The following is a 12,602-nucleotide window of genomic DNA, read 5'->3' as shown; positions in this document are numbered from 1 at the left end:
AAGCCAGGTGCTTTGCGTTTTGTTTTGATTCAAGTAGTTTTGGGAAATCTGGTGGCGCAGGCAAGAGCAGACAGTCGATGGTGAAGCCGTAAACATGTCACGTTTGTGTCAGTGGTGCCCAACACCATCTTCGAGTCCCATCTGTTCAGGTGGGAGAAAGGGGAATTCGCTGAGGCCTGACAGACACCCAGCCCCATTCCTGTTCTGTGTAGCTGCTCGGCCCTTTCAGTTCTTCTACAGTAACGTTCAGCTACGTGCCATGGCTCACGTGTGGCGTTGTGATGGCAGCCAGAGTGAAGTCCTTCCTCTCGCCGGAATGCGTCTTCAAATAAGTTATAAGAAAGAAAAAACTGAGTACGTTTTGCCTTGTGCCTTGAGGGAGTCATAAACCTGGCTTCTGTGGTCCCAACGTGAAGCAAATTCAAGGGCTGTTAAAAAACAGAAATCTTGCAGAGTAAATCAAAACCTGCTTCTGGCTCCCTTTTCTCTCCCCCTGTCGAGGCTGTCTGGATGAAACACGGGCTGCCGCGGAGGCTTCAGCCTGCTCTGGAGGGGGAGGTACTGACCACGCTCAGCACCTTGTTCACAGGAGCCCGGTTTGGTGGCTCAGCTGTGCAAGGGGAGGGCTGGGTGCTTTCCCAGTCAGAGCTCCAGGGAATTCCAGTCCCAGACCCCTGCAGGCGCAGCCAGAGCCTGGCTGGGTGGGCAACACGAGTGAGCGCTTCAAACTGCTCTGGAATTTTCCCTTGCCCTTGCTCTGTAGACACTGCCGACAACTTTCTTCATTCCAAGCCTCCAGACATCTGAAATGTTAATTAGAGCACTTAGAATGATTGGAGTCTTCCTTTGGAGATAGGTTAACAAAATCATCAAAGCACTAATTGTATTTTTCTTCTCTCTCTCTCTCTCTTCCCCTCAGGGTACAGATATCTCTCTGTCGTGTTACAAGAAAGCGGTTCTCTGGATGGCAGAAATAAGCTCTCAGTTCCAGTTTTACCCTGAAACATTTGCCTTAGCTACCAGCATCCTTAACCGGTTCCTGGCATCAGTAAAGGTGGAGAATCTCTGCCAGCTTTTTCCTGGCTAGATTACTGATAGGGGTGTAAGGGGTGTGTAATCAGCTTGTACACAAAGCAGGTGCTATGTTTGGCAGCAGATTTAGGGAGCAGCCAGGGCCTTTGCCAGGGAAAGGCTTTTAAGCATATATATATATATATATATATATATATATATATATATATATATATATATATATATATATGTAAAGTCAAGCATTTGATGAGGTGCCACTGATTCACAGTCCTCGGTAGCAGTGTTTGTGTGAACTGCAGTCCAAACGCTGCGATAAGGACAGAGAACTCAATATCACCTGGTTGTCTCTGCTAAACAGAAAACATTTGCATTATCGCTTCTAATATTTTAGTTTTGAAACCACTATTTTTAAGCAAACTGCGGGGCCAACTTTTTCTGCCACTGAAGCAACAGCAAAGTTACGAGTGGAACTGAGCCTTGCGGCTCTCAATTCTATTTAGATTGGTACCGGCATTTAGCAAACGCATATTAATTAATGTGTCAGCTGAGAAGAGGAATAACACTGCATTGCAAATACTGTGGCATTGCATAGTCTAAAAATTGTGGGATATGTGAGTAACAATGGCAATATGAAGAGGATTTATTTTGTTTCACTTTGGCTTTCCTTGCTCTATTTCCACTTCAGGTGAAGCTTTCTGCAGCTAAACTAATTCAGAAGCAAACGTAGCTTAAAGGAAAGTTTGAAAATTGTGGCTCTGTCGTAGAATGACAGTTATTTCCCCCAGGACTGTTACTGTCTTTATTCAGTGTTTTCTTCTTCTTCTCCCTTCAGGCCCAATTAAAATACCTTCAGTGCATAGCAACTTCCTGCCTTGTCCTGGCAGCAAAAACCAACGAAGAAGATGAGGTCTGTACGTTTAATTTTCAGCACACTGAGCTCATGATGTGTTCAGGTTGTTTGTGTTTCCAGGCCTTTCAACAGCTTGGGCACAGCGAGGGACGGCTAACTCATTTCCCCGAAGTAGTCCTTACGGGGTGACAGGAACGCTTCCAGCCCCGTTTCATCGTTGCTTGGGAGATTGGTGACGTTTATGGACGAAGGACTTGTGTTTGCTTATGTAGTGGACATGTTTACCTCCTCCTCCTGCTCTTAAACCTCCCTCCTCTCCAGAATCCACGGCAGCAGTGAAGCTTGGTCTGGGAGGGACGGTCACGGTGCACAGGCGCAGCAGCGGGGTGCTGCGGGTCTGCTGCAGCGTGTCCTGGGAGGGCCAGGTAGGCGAGACAGAGCAGAGCTTCTTCAGAGGAAGCGTAGAACAGAGAAGTTTGCTAGCAGTCGAAACCGGTTTCTGAACCTGGTGAGGAAATGACTCAGGTCTGCACCTCAAGGTGAGCCTGAGTTACTGTACACACCAAAGTAAGCGTGAGGCTGCGCGGGGTAAGCTCTCGTGGCAGAAATGCGCTGGCAGCCCTCTTCAGGCCTTTACAAACACGAGCCAAAAGCACTTCAGATGGCATTTCTCCTCTTTCCTTCACTCTGTTCTGAGAAAGACCAGGAAGCCTAAGAGCTGGAGTCAGACACACGTCTCTTCAGACAGCTCCTGCTGTAGCGAGACGCTCTGCGTAGCCTTTCTCGGGATGTGTCTCCCGGAGGTTCTTCTTCTTCTCCCCCCTCGGCTGAGAAGCTGAGTCAGTGACCGCAGGAAACCAGGCAGCCGCAGCCGGCCCTGCAGAGCACCCAGCAGGAAGCCTCCTCCTCCTCAGAGGAGCCCAGCTCCAGACCAGTAGCGGGGAACGTGCGTCACCGGTGCAGCGTCAGGGGGGCTCACGGTGACCCGGGAGGGGAGCGGCCCCGTTCCTGCCGTGGGCTGGGTTGGCGGCCAGCGGCCCCGCGGCGAGCAGGGCCCAGTCTTCAGCCAGGATGGGAGATACCCAGGGGAGCGGTCTCCTGAGCGAGGGCTCCGCGTGGCACCTCGCCCTGCGCATGAGCTGGGCGGGTCCCTTCGCAATACAGAGAAACGCACACCGCACCGTACAGGACGTTGGCTTCTTTATTATTTTTATTTTTTTAACAGGTAATACCATCGGTGAAGATGCTCGCAGTGCGGAGTGGTTGTAAACGCTCTCCAGCTGAGATCTTGAGAATGGAAAGAATTATACTAGATAAGCTTCACTGGGATCTTTACACAGCAACACCAATGGATTTCTTAAACATTGTAAGCACTAAGTTTTGCAAATCTTTTTTCTTTAAAGAAACAACTCCTTATCAAATAAGACTAGAAAACACCGATGCGCGCACACACACACGCCCACGCATCCTTCCCAAGATGCTTCGCAAACTACCTGCTCTTAGCTATCTGCAAGTCTGCTGAAGAATGTTACAGTGATTTTTTTTTATTTAAAATTTTCTATTATTTAAAACCTTTCGCTTTGCTCAAAAAACTTACTCCCGTCTTTAAAGGACAACTAAAATGACTTTAAAAAGATTCTCATAATGCACAACTATACGCCATTTTTATTTTTTTTAAATACACACTGCAAAAATATTTCTAACTATTTCCATTCTATTAATACTGTACATAGAAAGCTGTCAGAGTTTTGCTACATTTCACACACAGGTGTTTTCTTAAATCATTCTCCTTTTCATCCCACTAATTATTCACCCTTGTTTTAGGCAATGAGACTACCCCAATCTGGCACTTAGTTCACATTGCAGTTACTAAACATCTGATAGAAACAATTAAACTTGGTCTTCAAGAAACGATCGTGTGCTAGTAAGGCAAAGATCACGTGACACGAACACATCCTGGATCCCTTTTGTAAGGTTATGTGCAAATATTAAGCCATCGTAGGCTGCTGATTGTGAAAAGCCTTCCTTAGGTGCTGGTTTCCTCAGCAAAGTCAGAGTGCAGTCAGTGTTCCTGGTTTCACTTCACTCACATCCACTGGCCTGGACTGAATCTCCTGGATAGCAATCTGGGTAACGTAGAAGCTGCAGAACTTGTTAGGAAACACAGACCTTGTACATTCATCGTAAGCTCAAAAAAACAGTTCAGTGGTTGGCAAGTACAAACACAAAACACAAAAAAAAAGGGAGGAGAGGGGAACCCTTTAGGTTTCCTGATACGAAATGAAATTAGTCTGTAGTTCTGGTTGATAACATATGAAAACATACAAAGTTCACTGACCTCTGCTTTTATTTATATATATATATATATATATATATATGTACTCTATCCTCTCTCCAGTTCCATGGCACGGTGCTGTCCCGCCGGCCCCATCTGCTCCGCGGGCCACCTCAGATGAACCCTTCGCGCCACGTCGCGCTCTTGACCAAGCAGCTGCAGCACTGTATGGCGTGCCACCAGCTGGTGCAGTTTAAGGGCTCCACGTTGGCTTTGGTGATCATCACCTTGGAGCTGGAGAGGCTCACTCCGGACTGGTTTCCTGCTATTGCTGATCTGCTAAAAAAAGCACAGGTAGGAATCAAAATGGCCTTCGGTCACGAATCCCGAGGCCAGGACACCGATAAATTAATAAAGTGCGTGTGTATTTACAACCAACATTGCACTTCAGCGGCGCGTGTCCATGTTCTGCCGTTGCTGCAGACCCTGCTAGCGCTAGCAAGGGGGGATAAAACCGCAGTCACGGGCTGGGACTGGGGAGAGGGCTTTGCCTTTGGCAGGGCAGGGAGGTTTCCAGATTGCTTTGCCACGGATAGCTCCCTGCCTGCTGAGCAAGGAGAGATTCTCCCACCGTGGGAGTGTCCAAGAGCACCCAAAAACCTGCCCGCTGCGGCCCCAGCCTCCCCCCGAAGGCTGCGAGAACTGCTGAGTACAGTGCTTTTAAAAGACAGTCAGTTTGCCTTCTGGTGATACACCTTAAAGGCAGCTCTGTGGGGTTTTATTGAAGCTTTTCTCCAGTTTCATAAAACACAGGCCTTTCCACCTAGAAGGGCAAACACCCAGCTCACCATCGCCCCGTGTTGTGGTCCTGAATTGGTCTGAAACGACCGAGCCGGCTGCTGTTCCTCGCGCCTGTGGCTGCCTCCCACCCCCTGCCCTAGCTCGGGAGCTCCTGGTTAAGCGCTCGGCGTCGGGGCCAACACGTGGGCCGCTGATAGGCACCTGCGGAGGCATCCAGCACAGCCTGTCCCTGCCCTCCCGCTAATCACAGAATCACAGAATAGTAGGGGTCGGAAGGGACCTCTGTGGGTCACCCAGCCCAACCCCCTGCCCAAGCAGGGTCACCCAGAGCAGGCTGCACAGCACCGCGTCCAGGCGGGTCTTGAATATCTCCAGAGAAGGAGACTCCATAGCCTCCCTGGGCAGCCTGGGCCAGGGCTCCGTCACCCTCAGAGGGAAGAAGTTCTTCCTCATGTTCAGATGGAACTTCCTGTGCCTCAGTTAATGACGTAGTTATAGCAGCACAGGCCAGAAGAGAGAGTGATTTATCACAAATTTATGAAAAATCTGCATCTTTCCTTCCAGGTTAACAGCACCGAATTCATCCGCTGCAAAGAGCTTGTGGATCAAGAGCTAATGCCCTCACAGCCGTCCAACACTGTTTATATTTTCTGTCCCGCCAGTCCAGCCATCCAGGGCCATCCCACGGCAAGGCCACCCTGCCCCGACCCTTCTGGATCAAAGAATTCCCCTCGCCTGAGCCCGAGGGTTGCCCGAAACCAGCCAGATTCAGCACTTTTCGCGCCTACCGCAGCCCAAACTCCCGCTGCCGCCGCGGAGACGGACGAGCACTGCGATGGGTTCGGCCACCTGCACGGTGCGGCCGGGGGAGCGAGCGCGGGGACGGGGGGCACGGGAGGCCGGTGCCCTCAGCCCAGCCCCGGGGCCCCGTGCCCACCCTTGCAGCCGCCCCGCGGGGACCGGAGGGGCACGGCTGCCTTGGAAGCCGCCGCCACCGAGCCAGCAGGTCCCAGCCAGCAGAAGAGCCGACGCAACACGGCCAAAGCGCCGCTGGGTTTTTCAGAGGGTAACGACCGAGTGGCATTCCCCTTCGATTTTTCTGCCCTTCCTAGGCAGCGTGTGCAGCCCCTCAGTTTTCAGCATCGTGTAAATGCAGCGAGCAGGGGGGGAGGAGGGACTCGGGCACAGTCCTGCAGCTCAGGGATCAAGCTGGCAGAAGGCTACGAACCGCACCAGAGAGACCCAAACCTCTCAGAGTTTATTTTTCAAATAGCTGTGATGAAGTGTGGCAGCTTGAGCCTTCATCCAGCTCGCCCCGGAGTCCTCAGAGCTCACCTGGGTCGCCTCGAGGGAGAGGGAGCAGCGGCTGCTTTTGGGGAAGGGGAGCTCCCACCGCTGCCTCGTGCGAGGCGTTCCCAGGTGGAACCAAGGTTTTTGTTTAGTAGCGACAAAACTGAGACCCAAAACGTCCCGTTCTTCTTACGGCCCTGCCCTGGAGTCCAGGGGCCTGGGGTCCGTGCTCCCTCCCAGTTAAGCCATTAAAGACCCAGTCCCAGTTCCTACCAGCTGTGGGAAATCGCTTCTTGTCCCCAGCCAGCGTTGGCTGGAGCCCTCACCAACCAGCACGTGCCGTTCGGGGGATTTTTAATTTGTTCTGTCTTACCAAACTGGACAATGCAAAATGCCTTTAATTAATTCCCCCCTCCATTATTTTTCATTAACTGCTGATCTCCACAGCAAAGCGTGGTGACAAACTACTAAGGTCAGTTTAAAGCCCTGTTGCACTTTTTAAAACCAGCCTTGCACTCTTATAAAATAAGTGGGTTTTTGGTTTGTTTCTGTTCCTGCTTGACACAGCAGGCCAGCATTTTCAGATGATTCTCACGCTCCTGGGAAGGCGTCAGCCAGACAGCACGGGGTGAGTGACAGCACCGCGCCTGCAGGTCCTGTCCCAGGCCGGGGAAGGGTTTCCCACAGACCGACACGGGCTGACCGGGGAGCGGGTGCCTGGCACCGTGACGCCGGGTCACTAAACCGGGGACAGGGGTGGACAGGAGCAAGGAGACCCTCACGCTGCTCAACAGCAGCGCTCCTCGGCGCAGGAAGAAATTTTCTGGCCTGCCTCCCCTCGCTGGCCACCTTACCTGGTAGGAGAGGGGCTCCTGAGCGCCGGGCTGTGCGGGGCCGACGGCCGAGCCGCTCCGTGAACAAACGCTGCCCGCAGTGTTCCGTTCGGATTTCGCCAGAACTGGCACGGAGAGGAGTGAGCTGCACGCGCCATCGGGGAGAAAGCCAAGCTTTTCTTTTTAAACGGCAACGAGCGCAGTGCCGAGGCGTGCCAGAGAGAAGCATTTCGCATCAGCCGTGGTGCAAACGGCTCGTGTGAGCAGCCATGGCTGGAACCGGCGGTGAAACCTCGGGAAGAAGCTGCTGCTGCCAGGGGATCGTTCTTGTCACGGAAAGAGCATCTCCACGAGGCAAGCTGAAGCCACCGCAAACGGCGACGGCCGTGCTGCCGGGGTGCCGGCTCCGCTCGGCTTTCAGAGCAGAGGTTTCCGGCACCCGCGCAGCTCGGGCTGTGTTGTTTACTCACCCTGCCCAGGACCAGAGGGGAGGTTGTGACTGCGTGGTGGGGCTCTTCCCCCCGCCCAGGGCAGCACCTTCCTTTCATCACCAGCTGTGACCTGATGGCCTGCCTTTTCGTAGCAGGCAAGTTGTCTTTTGCAGCTTTCATTAAATAAAACCCCAAGTTTGGTCTGCGCGTTCCCGGCGCGCTCCTTGAAGAGCCCAGCCAAGCGCACCCCAAGGTCCCTGCGGGAAGCTGGGGTGCGTGGCCGGTTCTGCTTCTCCCCCCAGCCCTTCGCCCCATCTCCAGCATCCTCACCAGCCGCGCTAACCAGCGGAAATGCCAGCAGAAAAATTCCACAGGCGGTGACCAACGTGCCGTAACTTTACGCCACAACCACCGCACCTCGTGTTTCTTCCCCCGGCTTTGAGCCTCCACACAGAGTTTCTTGCCCTGAAGCTGGGTGACACGTTAAGCCCCACGAACGAGCCTGTGCTTCAAAACCTCTGCAGATCCACATGGTCGGTGTACAAAAGTATACGTTAATGGGGCAGCACAGAATCACAGAATCACAGAATAGTAGGGGTTGGAAGGGACCTCTGTGGGTCACCCAGTCCAACCCCCTGCCGAAGCAGGGTCACCCAGAGCAGGCTGCACAGCACCGCGTCCAGGTGGGTCTTGAATATCTCCAGAGAAGGAGACTCCACAGCCTCCCTGGGCAGCCTGGGCCAGGGCTCCGTCACCCTCAGAGGGAAGAAGTTCTTCCTCATGTTCAGACGGAACTTCCTGTGCCTCAGTTTGTGCCCATTGCCCCTTGTCCTGTCACTGGGCACCCCTGAAAAGAGCTTGGCCCCATCCTCCTGACACCCACCCTTCAGATATTTGTAGGCATTTATAAGGTCCCCTTGCAGCCTTCTCTTCTTCAGGCTGAACAAGCCCAGTTCCCTCAACCTCTCCTCGTAGGGGAGATGCTCTTCTAAAAGACAGTGCTGAAAGGCCCAGCAGGGTCCTGTGCTCCCAGTCAGGGTGCAAGACGCTGTACTGGGATGGGAACAGTAAATCTGGAGCCTGCCTGCTCTCCCAGGACCTGCGGCTGCTCCTCGGGTGGCACAGGTCCTCCCTGTGCAGCCATTCCAGCGCTGCAGCTGCGGGGAAGGAGCGGCAGGCTGACGGTGCCGCTTGCTTTGCCTTCAGACCCCTGCTCGCTGGCAGAACAGAGCCCGAGGCCGTCAGTCCCTTTCCCCTTACCGGCCCCACACGTCCCCAGTAACGAGACCGACCACCAGCACCCCGGTGACAGCAGCAACCGGAGCCATCGCTTTGCCCAGCTGAGTTCCACCGACGATGATCTCACTTCTGTGCCCGCCTGCATGGACTGCACGCAGCCTGCACGCTGCAGGCACGAGGTCGTCCTACCCACAGCTGAACTCACCGCTGCGGGTCCCGTGGCCGTCCCACTTGTGGGTCCTATAACTGTCCTGCTTGCGGGTCCCGCAGCCGTCCTGCTTGCAGGTCCCATGGCTGTCCTGCTTGCGGGTCCCGCAGCCGTCCTGCTTGCGGGTCCCATGGCTGTCCCGCTGCACACCAGTTACTGGCCACAACGCGCCAGGCTCAGCCAGCGCAGGGCGTGCTGGCGCGGATCGGACGCGGTTAGGGCGAGCTGTGTGAGGATTGCTGGTTTGGGGAATACCCAGCCCCTGTAAAACTCCAGAGAGCATTCGCTGCGTGTTCTCAGAGGGCTCTCAGGGCACCTCGCCGTGCCCTGGTACAGGGGGCTGCTTCCCCACTCTCCGGGCAGCAGCACGGCACAGCTCCCCATGTTGAGGAGCGAGGGCGATCGGTGTCGCCGTGGCAGGGTCCCTTCCGCTGCCGGCGTCTGGGCCAGCTGAGGCCACCCCAAACCCCGACTCCTTACGCTGCCCGAGGCTCTCCCCACCTCGGACATCGCCGGCGGTGCCTCTCCGCAGAACTGTTCCGCCCTTCAGGGAGCTCCCCGGCAGACACCGCTGCTCTACGCAGGCGCTCGGATTTGGAACCAAAACATAAACCAAACCCCAAACCCCCCACGGAAACAGCGAAGCCGCCCCCACGTCTCCCGTTCCTACCCCCCCCCAAAGGGAGACGTGTGGCAGGCAAAGCCGCTCGCCCCGCAGCCGCGGCGGGTCGGGTGGGACCCAGAAGAAGAGCTCATTTACACAGCTGAGCAAATAAAGACGCTTCTGCGGTCAGAGCAGGGATGAGGATACAAGAGAACAGCAGAGGGAAGAGCACCACAGCCGCGGTTTGGCCGCGTCACAGGTTCCTGAGAGCCACAGAAAGGCGAACTGCGCCGAGCCACCTCGCAGCAGCCAGCGCCGGCACCCAGCGGGGTGGCACCGACACCAAGCGCTTTCTGACCCGTCTAACGCCTCTGACGTGTTTAATTTTCAGGGTGCCTTTGGAGCTCATTTGTGGGGTTGCCTCTGTGGTTGGGTTTTTTTTTTTTTAATTGGCTTTACTACTTTTAAATCTGATTTAACCAGTACTCACAGTTGGCTTCTTTAAGAAGGCAGAGAAGCTGCGCTCAGCGATGCACGAACTGCCGGCAGCCCGAACCCCACCGGCGGCCAAACCGCGGCCACGGCAAGCGGAACTTCACCAAATCCTCTCAGCAATTTGGGGCAGGAAAAAAAAAAAACCCTCTTGAATTCCCAATTCCCCTATCCAATCTGACTTGACAATAGCTCCAAACCGGATTAAAGCTTTGCCGAAGGATTCAGAGCGGTTTGCCTTCAAAGAGAGCACAGGCGAGGTGAGAGCAGCCATCAGGGTGTTTCCGTGCTCGGCGCAGCCCCACGGCCCCTGCTCTCCTCCAGCTTTGGGCACAGCAGACTCGGAGACACAGAGCCAGGACTTCCAGCTCTGATCCCGCGGCCCCCGACAGACCCCCTGGTCAGACCCCGGCTGCCCCTCGCCTGCGCCCGGTCCCGCTTGCGGTGGCAGCGGGGACGAGCCGCGGGGGACGAGCCGCGGGGGACGAGCCGCGGGGGACGAACTCGGGTTTGGTCCCTGCTGCCTGCGAGTGCCAGGAGCCCCCAGAGCCTCCCCGCCTGGTTATTTTCCGACCACGTACCTGTTACTCGCCGAGACCCATTTCCAAGTTCTAGTTTATGCCACGGGCACGCGGGGGTTTCAGCGCGCCGCGGGGACGGGAGCTCAGCGCCTGCAGCGCTCAGGGCCTCCAGCCCCGCTCTCCGTCCCAGCAGAGCCCGGGTGGTGACGGACCCCAGCCCGCGCCGCTCCTGCCACCCACCCCGCCGTCACGGTCCTGCTCCGGCCACAGCACCCAGCCCCATGTCAGGGTACCAGCTTCCTTCCGAGGGGCTCCTGGGGCCCCTGCACGCCAGCCCCACGGCCAGGACGTGTGAAGGGGAGGGAGTCTGCCGGCAGCAGCCCCCAGGCGCACGGGGACATCACGCTTTGGCACCGCAGACAGACCAGGTAACGGGGGGCATCTGGAATAACAGTGAGGGGGGGCAATTTGGCCACAGCGCGTTGTTCCAGGGAGCATAGCCAGCTGTACAAAAGGTGGTTGTAACAGATGTTTGTTAAACAAGTCAGTTTTGTTTTTATTCAACCCAACTTTGGTACAAGCAGGTCATTCCTGAGATTCATTGACAAGGTTGTTTTAAAATGAAGATGAACTGCGGCCTCTCCCTGTTCCCGGGTGACGTTAGATTGGGGCACAGACACCACACTTCTTTTCCCCCCCCCTTTTCTGTAAACAAGTATTTGGGCAGGGGGAAGCCGGTCTGTTACCAACACAGAACTCCCAACCAGCCCCGTCTCCAGCTTTAAACCATTTCCCCTCTGTTCCCCCGTAACATTTAACCGTCCTCCAGCACGGTCCCGTTCTCACCCACCACATCCCAGCGCCGGAGCCCGCACCGGCCAGGCAGGCTCCCCGGCCCCGAAGCAGGGAGCCAGGGGACAGGGCGAGGGGCGAGGCACGCGTGTGCAGCCCTCAGGAGATGGAACGAAGCGAGGGTGGGGGAGTCTGGTTATAAAACCTGTCAGTCTACAGAGAAGCGCTCCAGGGGAGAGTTAGTGCTCAGAAAGGCGAGCTCCGGCTGGGGACGGGAGCAGGGCAGCACCCCAAAAGCAGAGCAGGGAGCGGAGCCACGGAGACCCCAGTGCAGCGGCGGCTCAAGCAGCGAGCTGCGATCTCACCTCGCGCGACCCCAGCTTCGCCCCTCGTCTCTCCGCAGCTCGGGCCCGGTGTTAACGGCTTTGCCCAGATTAGTGTTCTGGTTTTAGTGCAAGCCATGCGGCAGCCTTCGTTAGCAATTTATCTTAGATTTTAACTTTATCAAGAAACCTGATCAAGCAAACTTCTCCCAGCCAGCAGACACGGTGCATCTTAGTCCTCGCTACACAATCTCTTCTGTGCAATATATTGCAAGCTTAAAGGTGAGAGCACCAATTAATTTCTTCTGCATGAGATGTTTTGGCCTTAATAAATCTTCTAATTAACATGTCTTCCTGATGTTATGGAGCACACACTGGGAAGACTAAAAAAGCTACAGAAAGAACAAAAGAGAATCAGTATTTAAAGTTTCAGTTCTTTACACGAAGCAAAGACAGCACGAAGGGTCACAGTACAAATCTCTCGGAGGCTGCCCGGCCTCGTGCGGGGCTGGGCACAGACATCGGGATTTAAACCATCGCAACTCGGAGAAGCTCTCATGGCCACCAAGACCTTGTTTGGAACTGGTCATCAGAGGATTGATTTAAAGTTTTCATGAGGACAGACTGCTGGCAGGGAGGGTCTGGGATGTCGTGAGCTACAGAGCCGTGGGATGGGGCGAGGTGCGGAGCCATCGCCGGCCCGACCAGGACCGCAGGCAGCCCGTCCCGCACCAGCAGAGCCAGCGCTCCGCTCCATCCGTGCCCCAAGGCCACGTCCCCGGCAGCGGAGCCGCCCTCCCGCTCAGCAGCCGAGGGCCAGGGGACGAGGCTGGGTTTGGGTTCAACGTGTCCTAGGGCCTGGGGCACCGGGCGTCAGCTCTGGAACCGCAAACCACGGACCCTGCACCTCC

At 55.4% G+C, this 12,602-nt stretch overlaps 1 protein-coding gene across 4 annotated transcripts in view; it reads right to left on the bottom strand.

Moving 5' to 3' along the window:
• Nucleotides 1-3,073: 3,073 nt before the first annotated feature.
• The window catches only part of SEPTIN8 (septin 8), a 47,147-nt gene continuing 37,618 nt past the window's right edge, over nucleotides 3,074-12,602 (bottom strand). For 2 of the 4 annotated variants that reach the window (XM_075441378.1, XM_075441380.1), the window contains exon 10: nucleotides 3,074-4,496. In XM_075441378.1, coding sequence (XP_075297493.1) covers nucleotides 4,331-4,496 — 166 coding nt within the window. In that variant the 3' untranslated portion in view covers nucleotides 3,074-4,330. Of the gene's footprint in view, nucleotides 4,497-11,167; nucleotides 12,084-12,602 lie in introns of those variants that run through there. The other 2 variants (XM_075441379.1, XM_075441381.1) reach the window with 2 other exon arrangements.

Source organism: Opisthocomus hoazin, chromosome 22 (assembly GCF_030867145.1).
Source record: "Opisthocomus hoazin isolate bOpiHoa1 chromosome 22, bOpiHoa1.hap1, whole genome shotgun sequence".
NCBI classification, from domain to species: domain Eukaryota; kingdom Metazoa; phylum Chordata; class Aves; order Opisthocomiformes; family Opisthocomidae; genus Opisthocomus; species Opisthocomus hoazin.
Note: the sequence above shows the minus strand (reverse complement) of the source record. Positions and strands in the feature narration are given on the sequence as shown.